We start from the raw sequence: 13,235 nt of genomic DNA, 5'->3' as shown, positions 1-13,235 counted from the left end.
GCCACTAGTCATGGTGGGCTCACCTAGCTCCAAACTGGTGGCAGCCCTAAGTTTACCTTTTACTGTAGGCTCACAGAGTCCTAGAGGTTCGACCATGTTCTATTGCATATGCGTGTGATACATCAAATGGAATCCCTGCGATATCCCTCCTGCCGGGGAGTGCACAAGCACCACTTGGTAGGTAGATACATTTTTCAGGGCTTGGGGAATGCCTTCAGTTCCCTTTATTCTGCTGTGCATGCATGCAAGGCCAGGAGGTGACCCAGGAATTTCCAAGGCATCATAAGGTTGTAGGTAGCTGTGGAAGTCGAAGCCAAGCCTGCATCCTGCCTGGCAACACTGTGGAAGGGATTCTTCAGCAAGGTGGTTCATGCACCACCTCTGCATCCTCCCAGCACGGCTCTGCTGGAACTGCTATTAAGATGTAAGTCCTCCAGTGGCAATGGTTAAAGATTGGGGAGCCCTGGCTCCCATATCCTCATTGGAGGCTTTGTCATTCAGCCACAAGCACATGTACTGTGCATTGTTTGCATCTGAGGCCTTGAGGTATGTCATATCTCTGTCCTCTCTTAAGGCCTTGTCTCTCCAAATTGAAGAAGTTGTTGCTGTTTTAAGAGTTGTTGAAGTTTTACTGCAGCAGTTTAAAAGATGATTCCATCAAATTATTTCAGGATGTACCACTGCAATGTAGTGCTTCACACGCGCATCAGCATAGGATTAGCTACAGGGCCAATACGATGCTAAGGCGGCTGTAGCAAGATGCCTTATGGCACCAACACAAAAGGCCTCTGGAAGGCCCCAGTCTGCAACAAGCAGGTTCAGAACACGGCACCGATGCTAGGGAAGGCCTAAGACCTCAACAACACATTTTAACATTGTTTAATCTCACCATTTGTGTGATAGTATTGATACTAAAAAGTGTGCGCTCCCAATGAAAACTGCTAAAGCCACAGTTCCCCATGGATTTGATATGTTGAGGTGGAATCCAGAGCTAAACAAGCACAGGAGTGGCTCCCATCATATGCATCTATTCACTCACAGTACAGTTAATGGATTTTCCACATTTATTTTACTTTCTGCAAAACTAATATGGTTTGATCATATCCGTTATAAAATGCCCATTACATCCTGATAACAACAGCACTGCTGATGCCCAGGATACATGCATCCTCCCAGAGCTCCATCTGTGCATGTGTTTTGTGATATTTTTAGAGCACAGCTCATCCCCCACGGGGGTATCAAGGCGCTGAGTAGGACAGGCCTGAGGGGGGACAAGGAGATGCCTGTTTCATCTGGAAGAGCCATGTCTTGAGGTTCCTTCGGAAGTCCATTCGGGAGAGGGATAATATAAAAAGCATGCGGGGATACTGGAGCGCAGCACACTATAAATATCCTGTGGGGAAATTAAGTACTTATTTGTCACAATAAAACACATACTTATGTCTTAGGAAAAACCCAGTTGGATTAATGCCTCATTCCGTCTCCTCTGGTTCTCGAACAGTGGTTTCTTACCAGGCACAGCATGGGTTTGACACAAAACTCTGAAAGGGCCTTTACAAGGCTGTCTAGTGTAAGCAGCTACTATAAAACTTCGCGTAGCCATGACGTTAAATTCAGTGCTACTCATTAATCTTGTTTTCTAAGAAAAATTAAGTGCAAGTACCTTGATCTACTGCAGACAATCAGTTCGTGCTCACAGTTGCAGGTCCTGGCAGCGGTTACTCACATGGGATGCAAGGGAAGGGAAGACATATTATTGCCTTTGGACCACTCCTGCCCTGCTTGTCCAACTTGAAGAAGCAATAGTGAAGTGAGATCAATATTACCCTTAGGAAGCTGTGTACCTTTCCTCAGGCGAACCGTGCAAACACCCTTTTGCCCATCGGTACATTGTGCCCGTCCATTATGCCTTAATATCAGTAGCGGCCCTCAGCTTGAACAGGCGCAGCCAAGAGACTGGAATGGCACAGTGTTAGGTGCACGCGCATTCAAAACATTTTCAATATGCCTGTCTAGCACGTAAGCTGTGTCTGGGCTGCTCTACAAACATGACCTACACAGTCTACTCCTCAGTAGGTGGAAATCCAAAGAATAAACACAAACAGCAGGACTCGAGGTCACAGCAGCAGGACTTTTAAGATACAGACAAATATCAACTAAGTTCAAATGGTTTCAGATTTCACGTATTCATTATCTTAGCCAACAATGCATTCCTCTCCATACGCTCTAAAAATCTCTCTGTGACCTACATAACGTTCATGGCTTACCTGTACATTTTCTGTCAGCAATGCAAGCTTATACTAGTCTCTCCTGCTGGATCTATTCTACAGGGAATGGAAGCTTGCACTTGCTGTGCTCTGTGGCAGAGGGAAGCTTGCACTGCTATACTGTACCCGTTCTATGAGGAAGCAAAGTTTGCACGTTTGCTGCCTGATGGAGAAAGTTTGTGCTGATGTCACCATTGCTGTCCCTGTCTTCTGAAGCAGGGTAACCTGCACTTTTTCTCCACAAAGTGTACATGCTCTTTGAAGAAAGGGTGTCTCTAATGCTGTTGCCCCATGCTATGAAAACATAAAGGGTATATTGAATGCACTTACATAACATGCGCTATGAACTAGGATCTGTTTCACAATATTTGACTTAAGATTCCTGGGGAATGTGCTTGACCCCATGGACAACATGCAAGTGCCAGAACATGTCAACGGATTTGAGAAGCGGAGTCGGTTGCTTGAGCCTCCTGTGTTTTAGCTCACCCACAAACAATTTTAATGTAGATCTGAAAGTTTAGGAAAGGAAGAACAGCAATCTCGTTTTACGGGGCAAAACCTCACCCAAATGTGCAAACCCATAACTAGGGAACTGTACGACCAGTTAATAGTGTACTCCCAGTGCTGAGTGTGGCACCCACTTATGAAGCATACTTACTAGGTAGGTGGGAGTCCGTCATCCTATATTAATACATGAAAGCATGATAATTCAGTAAGAGATTTGATAGTTTCTTCCAAGAATTTTGTATGTCTTGTATACTTATTTGTGTTTATGGAGAGTGCAAAACAATCCTTTACTCTATTAACGCCATCTTCAGTGTGTTAGCAATCTGACCTGTGATGTACCTGCCTGTGTGTGAGAGAGAGTTGTGTCATTTTCCTTCTACTACTGCCATCTGTCCAGTATCTATTATTTGTGTTAGGTAAGTCTGTACTGTTGCTGTCCCTGTTTTCCTTAATTGTGTTTTCAAGCTTGGTATAAAACATTCTACCATATAAAAGGCAAAACAGGGGGGGCGTGGCCAAGATGGCGGGGTGAGCGGACGCTTCCTCCCGTAGCTCCTCCGGCCCGGCCAAGCTAAAGCCTTTTTGTTATGCTTTTCTCCCCCCGCTGAGGCTCGGCGCGGGAGAGGAGCGTGGCGGAACATCAGGGGCACACATCGGTGCTGTTTTGGTCCGGATCGCCCCGGGGGAACCCCCCCAAAGGTTCGTCTGAGATCAGGGGACGACGGCGGTGAGCCCGAGGGGCGGAGCGTATTGGAGAGCTGTCCGGGCGCCTCGGTTGGGCCCGGTGCTGAAAGCTGCGGTCTGGAGGGGATCTGGCCCGCCGCTCGACGGTGACTGAAGGAGCCTGGCGGGCAGGGGCCCGACGGTGTGGAGGGCTTGGGACGGGTGCCCCGGCACTCGGACTGGTGACGGCGACACCTGGCACTGCGGAGGCCCTGACCCCTAGCCGAGGTACGGCGGACTCCTTGTTGGGGTCGAATCATCTGGCCCCCTGTGCGTGACTAACGGGGGCCGGTGGTGGAACTTATTTCACGACGGGGCACCTCGGAGGCCCCGGGGGTGCCGCCGGGCCTAGTCGGTGTGGCTTGCTCCGCCCGGCCGCCATTTTGTCCCCGAAGGAGCAGTGGTGGCGACCTCCGCTGAGCCCTGGATGCTGGCTGCACACGACCTCCCGATATTGCTGTCTTGACTACCGGAGGGATGAGCTGTTGGGACCCCCTCGCTGCGGCCCCCTTGGTTGTCTCACGCTAGCTCTTGCGGCTGACGGTGACCGGGCTCGGCCGCCATTTTGTCACCTGTGACGCAGCGACCTCACTTGTGGGGGATCCCCCGGCCCGAGTGCTTGCCAGCGGCTGAGCATCTCTGGGGCGCCTGGATCGGGGCCCGACTGCGGAGCTGACGATGGCTGGGAAAGGAGGCCCGAAGAAAGGGGACCGTACTCTGCCGGACATGCTTGGCAGGGCCCAGCACTTGCGGGACAGGACACAGCCCTCGCCGGGGCCCTCCCGGGCTCCGGCGGATGTGACTGGAGGGGAGCCACCCGTCACGAGGGCCTTCATGGAGGAACTGTTTAGCTCCCTCAGGGAGGACTTCCAGACACTGAAGCGGGAGGTGGCCAGCGAGGTCCGAGAAGTGCGCAGAGAGGTGGAGGGCCTAGGTGAGCGTGTGGAGGCGGTGGAGACGGAGGGCCAACAGCGAGCGGAGGAGATAGTCCACCTCCAGCAGGACGTTCTTCGCCTCCGGGAACAGTGTGTGGAGCTCCAGGCCCACTCTGAGGACCTCGAGAACAGATCTCGGAGGAACAACATCCGAGTGCGTGGCGTGCCGACTGCGGATGAGGGGTCCGATCTGGGGGGCTATCTGCGGGCCCTGTTCCGAGAAATCCTGGGGGAGGCCGCGGACTTTCCCATCAGCATCGACAGGGCGCATAGGGTTGGCCGCCAGCGCCAGCCATCGGCACCCCCACCGGACATTCTGGCCTTCCTGCCCGACTTTCCACTAAAGGAGCGTATCATGGCTGAAGCCCGCAGGAAACAGCCCCTGACCTTTCGGGATCGGCCGGTGGCGCTGTACCAGGACCTCTCTGCCATCACTCTACAGAAACGCAGGTCCTTTAGGATTGCCACTGACTTTTTGCGCGAGCATGAGACGCCGTACTCTTGGGGTCACCCCTTCCGCTTGATTTTTCGGTGGAACGGGGTATTGCATCAGCTACGCTCCTTGCAAGACATTTGTGGTGTCCTGGGGCTCACGGCAGCGGAGGAAGAGGGAGCTACGCCGTCGTGGAGGTCCTCGGAGGGACGGAATCGGCGGAGGTCATCGAGGCGGCGCTCAGCGACCAGTGCAGGGCGCCCGGACTCCCCTACCATTAGGGCGGACATGGCAGACGCCCTGAGGGCGGCGGCCGGGGACTCGATCGGCTCCTCTAGCGTGGCCTTGACGGCCTAACATACACTCCGGGGGGAGATGTCTTTAGCTTCTTAACATGCTTGGCACGGGGCGGGGGGGTTGGGGGGGAGCGGGCGGAGGTGAGTGGCTGGACGTCCACTTTGCTATTTTCTACGGACTTGCCCGTTTTGGGGCTTGACTGAGACTATGGGGTGTTTGAGTTTGGGGATGGCTAGTTGCCAAGGTTGTGTTTTGGGTGGGGGAGGGGGTTGTTTTGGGGTTGGGAAGGTCCCGTCCGATGTTGTCTTTGCCCGCTTTGTCTTGGCTTGTCCCGCGCTGCGGCCCCGCGCGCCCCACCCGCTGATTCCCTACCCATTGCATGGCGCTCCCGATCCCTGCGAGGAATGCCGGGCCTAAAGGTAGTGACCCTTAATGTTCAGGGTCTGAATAACCCGGTGAAGCGCAGGGCGATCCTGTCGTTGCTGGAGGGGACGCAGGCGGACATTTGCCTTTTGCAGGAGACACACTTATTGCCCCGAGACTGCCACAGGATGCGCTCTGCTAAGTTCCCCACCCAGTTCTTTTCCTCGGCAGCGAACAAGACGGCAGGGGTAGCCATTCTCCTAGCGAGCTCCTTTCGGGGGGAGGTGTTGCATAAGTGTGCTGAACAGAAGGGGAGGCTCCTTGCGTATCGCATGAGCCTGGGAGGCATAGCATTTACGGTTGGCTCCGTTTATAGCCCAAACGAGCACCAGGAGCGCTTCCTAGACTCCGCGCTGGTGGATGTCACTGCTTCCCCGGACCGACACGTTATCTTGGGCGGAGACCTCAACATTGTCTTTGACTCTGGGATGGACAGATCGGCGCAGCGCTTCCCGCAGACGGGGGAGCTGTCCCAGGCTGGGAAGGCCCGGATTGCGGACATGGACTTGCATGATCTCTGGCGCTCCCTGCACCCCACGGATAGGGACTACTCTTTCTTCTCGCACGCACACCGCACTTACTCACGGCTGGACTACCTCCTGGTGAGTGGACCGATGCGTGCCGCTGCCACGGCGGCGGACATCGGGGTCCTGACCCTGTCTGACCACTCTCCAGTTATCGGCGTTTTCCAGTGGCCGGCGGCCTCCCCCTCTCGGGGGGTGTGGCGCCTCCGGGACACACTTCTACACAAAAAATCGGTGGTGCAACGCATCGGGGAGGTCATACAGGACTATCTCACTCACAATAGCAACACTGACACCTCGCAGGCGACACAGTGGGCGGCATTGAAGGCCGTCCTACGGGGGGAATTCATCTCTATCTCTGCAGCCGAGAATAAGGAGCGACAACTGAAGAGGGATGAGTTGACGGCTCAAGTTCGGGAGCTTGAGCAGGTCCACCGCCGTACGGGAGCGCCGAGGGTCTGGAGGCAGTTGAAGGCAGCGAGGAAGCTCCTCTCGGCTCTGGATCTTGATAGGGCGGAGTACGCCGCCTTACGTTTGAAACATGCCTACTACACTGGGGGGGACAGATGTGGCAAGCTCCTAGCACACCGGCTCCGGGTCGCGCAACAGCGCAGCGTCGTGAAAGAATTGGTGGGCGCGGACGGGGGGGTTGTTTCCGGGGACGCGGAGGTAGCGGAGTCTTTCCGCGGCTTCTACGAGGCGCTGTATGCTGAGGAGCCCTCCCCGCCACGGGAGACCGATAGCTATTTGGAGTCGGTGACCCTCCCGGTACTGGACCCGGCTCAGGCTGACCACCTGGAGCGGGACATCCATGTGGAGGAAGTGATTTCAGCTATTGCGCGGCTGAAACATGGCAAGGCCCCGGGCCCGGACGGGTTCACGTCGCTATTCTACAAGACTTTTTGCACGGCCGTGGCCCCTGTCCTTACGCGGCTGTTTAACTCTTTCTCCGCACCGGGAGCCATCCCTCCGGATCTCCTGAGGGCGACGGTCGCGGTAATCCCGAAGCCTGGGAAGGACCGGGCCCTTTGCGGCTCATACCGGCCCATCTCTCTCCTAAATGTCGACCTCAAGTTGTACACGGGGATTCTCGCAGCCAGGCTGGGTCCACACCTCCCCGACCTGGTGGAGGCGGACCAGGCTGGTTTTGTGCCCGGTAGACAGACGGTTGACAACACCAAGAGGGTGACACATGTTCTGGAGAAGGCCTCAAGGATCTCGGGGGAGCGGATGTTGTTGTCCGTTGATGCAGAGAAGGCCTTCGACAGAGTTCACTGGCCGTATCTTGAGCGGGTCCTTAAGAAACTGGGAATCGGCGATAAGTTCCGCACCATGGTATTTAATTGCTATAAGCATCCTTCAGCGTCGGTGCGGGTAAACGGGTGTAGCTCTGGTAGCTTTGCCATCGAGCGCGGCACGCGGCAGGGCTGCCCTCTCTCGCCGCTCCTGTTTGCCCTCTACATGGAGCCGTTTGCTCAGAGGATTCGTGACAATCCGGATGCTGTCGGGGTCCGGATGGGCCAGTACGTCCACACCGTCAGTCTCTATGCGGACGATGTCCTGCTGACTTTGGACGACCCTAGGAGGTCGCTGCCTACTTGCCTCCGAGAGTTGGACGCCTTCGCGGGGGTGGCCGGCTTCAAAATGAATATGAGCAAGTCGATGGCTCTGGACGTGTCCCTGGCTGCGGAAACCAGGAGGGATCTTCAACGGCTCTTCCCCATGCAGTGGTCCTCGTCCACGGTGCCGTATCTGGGGATTCTGCTGGCGCCTACACTGTCGGAGATGGTTACGGCCAATTATGCCTCCCTCAGCGGGAAGATCAAGGACGAGCTTGGCCGCTGGAACAAGGGCCTGCTGTCCTGGCTGGGGCGAATCGCGGCGGTCAAAATGACGGTGCTGCCCCAGATACTATATCTTTTCCGGGCCCTTCCACTCCAACCCCCGGTGGGCTGGATACGACACATGCAGGCTGACATCTCCCGCTTTGTCTGGCAGGGCCGCAGGCCACGCATGAAGAGGGTCCTCTCCACGCTTGCTCCGGAAGCGGGGGGTCTCGGCATTCCGGACCTCCGTAAGTACTTTCAGGCGGCACAGCTCCGCTATCTGGTGGAGTGGAGCAGGTGGGAGTCCGACAAACATTGGCTCTTCCAAGACCAGGCAGTGGCGGGCCGCACCTTACAAGAGGTTCCATTCCTGCGCCGCGCGCACCGCCCCGCTAATCTTTACGCTTCCTTTGTTACGCGGGTCCCCCTGCGTGTGTGGGACGCGGTCTGTGAGGCCCGGGGCCTTACCACCTTCCCTTCGCCGCTCACGCCCATTGCGGGCAACCCGGACTTCTCCCCTGGGATGGAGCCGGGGGTTTTCTCCCACTGGGTGCAGGCGGGCTGCAGGGCACTCTTCCAGATCTATGGCCCGGAAGGAGTGGTTCCTTTTCAGCAACTCCGCCAGGAGTTCGGCCTGACGGAGCTGGACAGATTGCGCTACATGCAAGTTCGGCATTGGGCCCTCCAGCCTCAGGTGCGTGCCGCCGCTGCCCGTCCAATTACACCGTATGAGCGGTGGTTGGCTACTCGGACCTCCGACGCTAAACTGATCACTGATCTGTACAAACACCTACAACCCCCGCCGTTTCACTACTACAATCCGGGGAGGGAGCGTTGGCACAGGGAATTGGGTAGGACACTCAGCCACAAGGAATGGGACAAAATTGCGTATCGGGCGCGGCACTCTGCATACCACACGGGCCTCACGGAAACCTTCACTAAAGTGTCCACATACTGGTACTACACCCCGGAGAGACTGTATGAAATGCATAGACACACTGACAAGGGGTGCTGGCGGAGCTGCGGGCAGGAAGGTACCCTTACACACATCCTATGGGATTGCCCAGTGCTGACCGTCTACTGGAAGGAAGTTCTGGACGAGGTGGATGAGCACTTTGGCATAGAGCTGCCGCGCCTCCCGGCGTATGTCCTGCTGGGCCTCCCCAATGACCTAATGTACCCACTGAAGTCCCGCAGGGGTAGGCAGATTGCGATAGCGCTGGGGTCTGCGGTTCAGAACATTCTGATCCACTGGCGCACATCCACCGCCCCCTCCATCACCGGTTGGTTGCACAGACTCTGGCATGTGCTGGGGATGGAGAAGCTGTCGCTTACGGTTGCGGGGGAGATAGACCAATTTGAGGAGCTATGGCAACCCTTTCTAGCGCTGCTGTCCACTGAATTCCGGGAGCTCACCTGCCCGAGGTATCTTAGGCTTCTCAGGCTGCGGCCGCCGGTGACCCCGGCGGACTAGCTTACAAGTGAGATGGGGACCCCCCGGGGGGGTGGGGGGGGGGTGCGGGGCTTCCTGGTTAGGGCTACTTTGCTGCGGGACCATAGGACGGGGGGAGGGGGGAGTGTTGTTGTTTTTGTACTGGGAGGATGGGGGATGGGAGGGGGGGGACTGTGTTCTGTTGAGGGGTTGATTGGGGGGGGTTTTATTGCTCTGCTTTTGGGGGTCGGATACGCGCGTGGGATTCCACAGCTTGTAATTCTAGCGTTCATTTACTGTGTTCTTCCCTCTGAGCCAACGCTTCACCTATTGCCAACCCTCTGGAGATGCATCCCTTCTTCTTTGACTGTATTCCACGTATCCTGCCTCCTGTCCCCCTCCCCCATGGTTTGTTTTGTCTCAATAAAAACGTTTTAAACATAAAAGGCAAAACAGTTTGCATTGCCAATGCTTGTTTTAATGCAAACTTTTAGTGAAGGAGTGAGTCCTCATTACTGAGCCCAGTTTTATAACGTTTTACTTGTGAAGGAAGCAGTTTTTAAATTTTGGACTAGATGACTGTGTAAAATTTTGAAACATAGCTAACAAGCGGTCCCATGACATGTATAACGCCTTCGGCCAATGCTGGCATTTTAGTCCACACCACTTTGCATGTCAAAGCTTTAAGCCCATAATCACAGTGTTAAAAGCAAAAAAATGCAACCCCCACAATGTATCAGGCTGTTTGCTGAAAAGGCAGGAATGGCTAAGGTTCTCAGATGTCATAGTGCCACTTGGCATACTTGTGAAATGCTAAATAAAATGCAGTTCCTCAATTTACCCCAGATATATGGCTGTAATTTTTATATAGCTCTCACGTGTACTATTACACCCACCCCCATGGAGATAGTCTAATGTCTAGTTCATAGGTCATTTGTCAGGGAAACCCACCTAATGCTAGGATGCCCATCTGAAGCCCTTGGGGGTTGGTGTCTCTTCAACCTTGTACCACATCTTTGAGTCAAGTAGCCCCTCTGATTGCCTGACATTTTCCTGTTTATTGTTAATATTGTTTTTTGTTGCATTGCTCTATTGTTAATATAAAACAATGGTATTTTTATGTAAAAAGGCATAAATGTGCATAAGTGTTAGCACTAATCATCATACTTAAATTCTGCTGTATGGTCGCTATCATCAAAATGGCATCCAGCAAATATCTGTTGAGTTTGGGAATATTATATAAATATCCTTACATTGAGCAATGCCATTATGAGTATTTTGAGTGATGTGTTGTGTTATTTTATCTGAGCTAATCTACACCTGGAATGACCAGGCGGTGGAAGTAATGTTCTCGTGATTGTCGCCCTCTAGGTGGAGAAGTCCTTACAGCGTATTCAAAATGGGCAGAGGAACTCCATGTACACCTCCCAGCACAGCGTGGAGAATAAAGTGGGTGGGATCCCAGGCTGGCAAGCCTTGCTCACAGCCGTAGGATTCCGGCTCGATCCGCCCGCCAGTGGTCTTCCAGCTGCCGTCTTCTTCCCAACGACAGATCCCGGGGACCGGCTGCAGCAGTGCAGCACTACGATACAATCCCTCCTAGGTAACTATCGCTCCTAGTGTACGGTTACAGCAGCAATGGAGAAAGCTGATCATAAGCTCCCTTTTTAGATCCCGAGCCTTTGGAAGTAAAGGAAGTCATTTGGAGTAAGGCATGTATGGCATGTTTGTTGATAACTACAAAATGGGTGCAATGTACAAGTTCCCCCAGTAATTCCTCATTACTCAGGGAATTCTCAGGTTTCACAATCCCAGTAAATTCTGCACCCCGAAATTTCACTACTTGCTTAAATTAAATGTGTTATCAGTTTTTAAATGACTGTCTTGCCTGTTTCATGTACTTTTTGAATGGACATATCTTACCTGGGACACCTCTTAAACTGACTTTTATCTCTTCTCTAAATGCACAAGGTCTTGCACCTTACATTGTATTGAATAGTGCTATTGATTGTGATTGAATGCTGTTTCACTATTTGTATTTTGTACACATTTTAATTAATTGACACAATACATTTATTCACGTTTGTTTGTGACTCCTCCTATCCTTCACTATGGATGGGTGGAATTCACCCCCTTGCCCGCCACACACATGGTCACTTATATAAAGGCCCAAAGAAGGAAAGCAGAATAAAAAGTCCACGAATGGAAAAGATGTGTGTGATTGGGGTGAGAGGCTACTTAGAAGAGAGATGAAAACTTGAAACTGAATTGGACTGTTTCATGACTTGCATAAGTTTAATTCGGTCACAATCTTAAGCTTTAATTAGAAGATGGGCTATCTTTTACAGACAATCCAAATGGATTTGTTGGCGAGGGTTATTTTGCACGTGTAAGTCTATGTTGCACTGCAGTGGACTATATATCATGGGGACACTAGGGACATTTGCCAGTCCAGAGGCTAAAATATGTAGGCTGGAAGTTTTCTGGACAGGGCTCGTTAAGATGCATAAAACACTGCCCTTTACACCCCATTTACTTCTAATCCGTTGACTACAATTAGGAAAAACTGATTGTGTGTGCATCGAAGTCTTGCAAATTCTGGCATAGATTTTGGCATTTTGCAGTAAGCCCTCTGTATAATAGAAGGCACCAGAGGAAATACACGCTCCATAATATTTTGCATTAAACAGAAAAGGGTCCATCCACCAGTCTATTTACACAAGCTTAAAACTTTGTGTGCTCTCCCCCCGCCAATTGAGCGTAAGAAGTCCGTCCATAATCCCTCTCCAAATTACTTACCAGTTAATGTTTCTCACAATCATTGTTTCATATGTTAAACTCTGTGAGAAGACCAACGCATTGCAATGGAACTTGAGGGAATTTCCTCAGAAATGACAAAAACTGTGTGAAGGTGTTGATAAGATATCACAAAGCCTTAGGAGTGGGGGCCATTAAGACCACATCATTTGCATATCGAAGAGCAGGAGTGGGAACACTATCAGTCATTGGGACATCAAGATGAGCACGATTTAATTGAGAATTAGGTTTATTCATATATAAAATGGATAGAAGGGGCATGACAGCGCTTCCTTGACATACACTGCTCAAAAGATGAAATACACCGGATAGCCCTAGCTGAGAAATTTTCATGGAGCACAGATACAACGTGCACGAAGGCCATGTCTAGTCTCAGTTCACGTGAGACCAGCCATAGTTTAGTTTGGTAAACCTTATCAAACTCTGAGGATCAATCCATAATGGTACAAAGAGGCAGTGCTTAGTGGTGGTATATTTGGCTAATATGAGATGGAGATTTAAGGACTACTCCATTGTACCCAGATGCTCCCTAAAGCCATATTGGCAGGGACTTAGTTTATAAATTCCTCCCCCTTAATTTTTGCAGAGATGTCAACAAGTGATCGGAGCAATTGCCCTTCTTAAATATAGGTACGATGACCACTGTATACCAAGAGTTTGGTACCCGAGTGTCTACAAAGTTGTTGAAAACACTAGTCAAGAGAGGTGCGCCCATGCCCACATTACATTTTATTAGGTCCATGGGCATCCCATCAGTTCTAGGAGCTTTGCCAGCGGCTCTGGCATATGGCTGTAGACTCTTTGTATAAGTTAAAGATACATTTGATGCCCATATCCAAAGTGGAGGGAAGTTGGAAGGGAAACTATAGATACCCCTAAAGTGAGAAAGGCACTCCACTGGTAATATGACCACTCATCGGTGACACCGCATAGTCACTCTTTCTAAAAGAGTTTGCTGTAGACCAAAATAACTTATGGTTTTTGTTTTTGCTCTCAGTTGTCATTGCAAATCTCTTCTTTCCTTCTTTACAACGATGATCTATAAATTGAG

General features: G+C 52.0%; 1 protein-coding gene across 3 annotated transcripts in view; it reads left to right on the top strand.

Moving 5' to 3' along the window:
- Positions 1-13,235, top strand: part of TTC28 (tetratricopeptide repeat domain 28) — a 1,841,724-nt gene that overhangs the window by 1,799,254 nt on the left and 29,235 nt on the right. For all 3 annotated transcript variants that reach the window (XM_085636419.1, XM_085636418.1, XM_085636420.1), the window contains one exon: positions 10,739-10,970. In XM_085636419.1, coding sequence (XP_085492545.1) covers positions 10,739-10,970 — 232 coding nt within the window. The remainder of the gene's footprint in view (positions 1-10,738; positions 10,971-13,235) is intronic.

The sequence above is a fragment of the Triturus cristatus genome, chromosome 11 (assembly GCF_964204655.1).
Source record: "Triturus cristatus chromosome 11, aTriCri1.1, whole genome shotgun sequence".
In the NCBI taxonomy this organism is placed as follows: Eukaryota; Metazoa; Chordata; class Amphibia; order Caudata; family Salamandridae; genus Triturus; species Triturus cristatus.
This window is presented reverse-complemented; position numbering and strand designations above follow the sequence as displayed.